Source organism: Anopheles marshallii, chromosome 3, assembly GCF_943734725.1.
Source record: "Anopheles marshallii chromosome 3, idAnoMarsDA_429_01, whole genome shotgun sequence".
Taxonomy (NCBI): Eukaryota; Metazoa; Arthropoda; class Insecta; order Diptera; family Culicidae; genus Anopheles; species Anopheles marshallii.
The window spans coordinates 16,557,366-16,561,607 of NC_071327.1; the positions used below are offsets into that span (position 1 = coordinate 16,557,366).

General features: G+C 44.2%; 1 protein-coding gene across 1 annotated transcript; it reads right to left on the reverse strand.

The window, feature by feature from the left end:
• Window positions 1-1,043: 1,043 nt before the first annotated feature.
• LOC128711546 (polypeptide N-acetylgalactosaminyltransferase 3) lies at window positions 1,044-3,257 on the reverse strand. Its single transcript, XM_053806427.1, has 4 exons — window positions 3,127-3,257; window positions 2,025-3,057; window positions 1,847-1,948; window positions 1,044-1,772 (listed from the first exon to the last, which is right to left on the reverse strand). Exons 1-4 carry the CDS (start codon window positions 3,255-3,257, stop codon window positions 1,044-1,046), a joined length of 1,995 nt encoding a protein of 664 aa, XP_053662402.1.
• Window positions 3,258-4,242: the final 985 nt, after the last annotated feature.

The following is a 4,242-nucleotide window of genomic DNA, read 5'->3' on the forward strand; positions in this document are numbered from 1 at the left end:
ACACCATCCACACATGACGACCTATTTTACCCGCAAACCATTATTATTACGCTGTTTTTCATGTTTTTTTTTTATATAGGAATAATGTAAAACTCAAAAAACAAATTACAAAATACACCACGACGCGCTTTAGTAAATAAGCTACATCTCTTTGTACATGTATATGTAGAACCTATTACCGTTACTGTAGTGAAGCGAAAATCAAGCGAGAATAAATATCATGCACAAATAGATTGGAACACGCATTAAGCTTTCGGACAATGTGAACAGTTGGGTTTGAGGCGTTTTTCTTGTGAAGGTTTGTATTAGAAATGATGTATTTATATATTTGAGCGTTAAGTTTTGTCCTTTTTGCCGAAGCGGGGTTTTTGTGTATTCTTCCGCTGGCTCTACACACAATATCACAGTTTCAAATTATATAATCCTAACGAGACGACGGGGAAAAAGGGTACCAAAGATGACAAAACAATCCTACAACAGGCTAATAAGTCTTTTCAAGTGAGCGATAGAAAACAAAGGCGAACACTATAAGTACACAAGCTGGAATACACGCACACCGATAGATACACCTAATACTTGTGTCCGGTCATTCATTCTTCCCTGGGTAAAGGTACAACAAAAAAAAAAACATTAAGCTACACATTTTATCTTACTGTATGAAATACCGTACGTTGCCTTACAAAACTAGCTGGGTATTGGAAAGATTGCCACATAATATGGAACACGAACCCTTGCAGGCTGTAGAAATCGTAACTCTACTTTCTCTTCGGCACCGAACTGGGAGCTTCCGTTTACTTAACATTACACACTAACGTTTAAATTGCTCTTGTTAACTAGTGGAGAAAGGATGATGTTTGAAAGAAACGCATTGATATCGGTTGAAATCCTTTGTTGATCCTCGCAGTAAACTACACACGTACGTTATAGAAGAGGAGAGGGATAGGAGAAAGTCTGATTTACGCGTATCCTGAGCGAGGTGTTACTAACCCGGACTAGTGTTTTGGAAGCTAGGAATTTGCTAGAACGGCCCGTTGCTCGCCCTCTTACTTCCAAGCGACCGGAAAGAGCATCCACTTCTGCAGCTCGTTCCGGACATCGCATGGGCCGAGAAACAGTTCATACTTATCCTCTCCATCTTCCCTGATCAGCGTCGCACTCCGCTCGAGACATTCCGAATCTTCGCCAATATTCTTCAGATGGTACGTATCCGTTTCATACACCCACCGTTGGTTCGGTTTCTGGCTGCCACAGGTAACCATCTTAATTTTCCGCGTACCCTCCACTATTTCCTCCCCATCGATACTAGTCTTCCGGAACGAATCCAAACAGATCCCTTCGTCCGTCATGATACGGCCGTAATCATCAATAACGAACTGTTCGTCCAGCACGTTGATCAGTAGCGAACACTTTTGCAGATACGCTTGGCCGTACGGCTGATTGACGGCCGTGTTCGTTTTCGGCTTGTGCAAACAGTACGGACTGTGTTTGGCCGCCTTCATCGAGTCACCGATCCGTTTCACATTCTCCGTGAGGTATTTGATCAGAAACTTCCACTTCAGCTCTGGATTGAGATTCTTAATTATGAGATTAATCTTCTTCATCAGCGTGAGGTACTCCTGGTAGTCGAACGTTGACGTGAGGTCGATCGGTTGAATGCGACCGAAAAATTTATTCGGTGCCGGGAAGAAGTTTTGTGGCCACACACGCCTCAGGTACCAATCGAATGTTTTACAGTTAAGGGTGCGTTTAAGAGCAAGCCGATTTGACACGTTCTGCAAAAAGATGGTTAACACCGACATAAATTAGCTACAGCCTACTCTTCCCCCTTAAAATGCTGAGATCTTACCAAGCTTTTGAACTCCTCTGTACCCTTGTTAAATTTGAAGAAAAACTTTGCCCAATCATCCATCCATACTAGAGCGACCCGGGCCAGATTTTCGTTGAGAATCTAAAGCAAAATATGCATTTTAGTTTGAATTCTTCCTTCACTACACCTAGTTCTTATCCTCTTTCGATCTACTCACCCCACTAACACCGCCAGGAAATGTGTACGGCGAACTTTTGCGGAACAGATGGCCAACGTGTGAGCAAGGGGCTATCTCCACCTCACCCCCACACTGCCACACCCGGAAGGACATCTCCAAATTATCACCGCCCCAAATCTTTAATCGTTCATCGTACGCACCAATGTCGAAAAAGTACTTACGATCGATCGTAAACAATCCGCCCGCCATTGCCGGCGTACGGAAGGGCGTTGTCGTGTCCTTTCGACGTTCCGCCAGCTCCTCATCACTCAACGCGTACCACCGGAAGTGCAGCGGCCAATTAAACGCACCCCAATGAAACTCGAAGCTTTTGATGTACGAAAAGTTATCATCCGAGATGATATCGATCACCGGACAGACCACCTTTTTGGGGTTTTCCTGCACCCGGGCCAACAGTGGTTCCAGCCAGCCCGGCGAACACTCGCAATGCGCATCGAGAAAGGTAAGCGTATCGCCCGTTGCCATCCTTGCCCCTAGCAGTCTTGCCGCCACGAGACCTTCGCGCTGATTTAACCTCAGTATGGTGACGGAAAGCGGAAGCTTCTGGACGTAGTTATCGAGCTCGTGTTTGAGAAACCGTCGATCGCTAGCGTCGTCCACCAACAGTATCTCCCGCACCAGCCCTTTCGGTGAGCGATTGATAACACTCCACACCGTGCGCAGCAGCACCGACCATGCCTCGTTGTGGAACACGATGATGATCGAAGTGGTCGGCAGTTTGGCGGGATACTGCTTCGATACGCATTTCGGTTTCCGCACATCCTGCAGGCTCCGGTTCAGTGCGATCCGGTCGCTGGCGAGCAGATTGTATCGATTGATCTGAAACAACTGTTGCATCTTGAGCAGATCCTTCGCCTGTATTACGACCGGATCACCATGTTCACCCACGCCCGGTATCGGATCGAAGTTGTTCGTGTTCATGAAATCCTTCGACAGGTTCCCCACCGTTCCGACGCCAACGTAATGCCCTACGATTTGCGGTATCCGTGGACGGTCGGGGAATTTGTTGCTCCTGGAAAAAAGACAGAGGACCCAGCTGTAAACCATCGATTGATGATGCGTTAATGCCAATCTTGCTTACCTCACATGTCGATGATAGTTGATAAACTTTTCGAACGAATATTTAGAGATCAAATAAAACAAATAAACACTAAACACGAACGAAATGATGATGTAGACGTAGAAAATCTTTACACGCAGCCGGAACATCATGATTAAGCCGCACCCCTTGCTAAGCTGAAATACAAACCCCAACCCGTTTCACTCCCTTCGATTAACACTTACTTATGTACTGTGTGTGGTAATAACTAATGCTAAAAACTACGGAATGGTTACAGGAATAAAACGTGGGCTAAGTTTTGTAACATCTTCGTGTAATTTGTTGTTTTGCTGCTGTATTTTTATGTCGACCAATTTGACACATAAACAATTCGTCGGTGACGTCAAAAACGCTTCGACTGAAACTTCAAAATCAAACGCTTCCGAATGCGCACTGTGGGAAAACCCCATGTGTTTCAATAAATATTTTAAAAAAATATTTTTTTTTCATTTCACATTCGATTGAAAAACCTTTTAAAAATACTTCTTCAGTTCTTATCGATGTGGTTTCAATTTTAAATAATAAAACTATTTGTTTCAAATCATCTTTTCGTAAAAAAAAATAACTTCCCTATCTCAGTGCCTATTTCACTGGAAATGTTCATTACTTGTTTGATAATGAAAGAAAAACATCATTTTGTCGCCAAAATTTAATCAAACCAATTGTAAACACATGGCACCAGTACCAGTACCATGCGCCCCCATCCCGGTGGCAGTACAATGAACCAATTTTCAGCAAAACGTAAGCTCCAACATACATGCGCCAAATTCCCGTGAAACCTTACGAGCGGGCTTGATTACGGTCGGTCGATTCCCTTTTTGGTACTACGTCATGTCCATTCAAAAATTTCCCGAACCAACTTCCACCACGCAGGAGGGGTTGGAGAATCAACCGCAGTTCATCTGTAACCGAATCCCCGCTGAACGTCATCATCGGCGTTCATTTCTGAGTAAAAGCTTCTGACCGGATTCGGAAGCTTTTGTTTGGCGGAGGGAGAAAAGCGTCTAATGAACGAAGCATTGTTTTCGCAAGTTCTTTACGGAAATTAATAATGTAAATATAAGGCGAACACAGATTGCAATCCCATCGCACATTGAT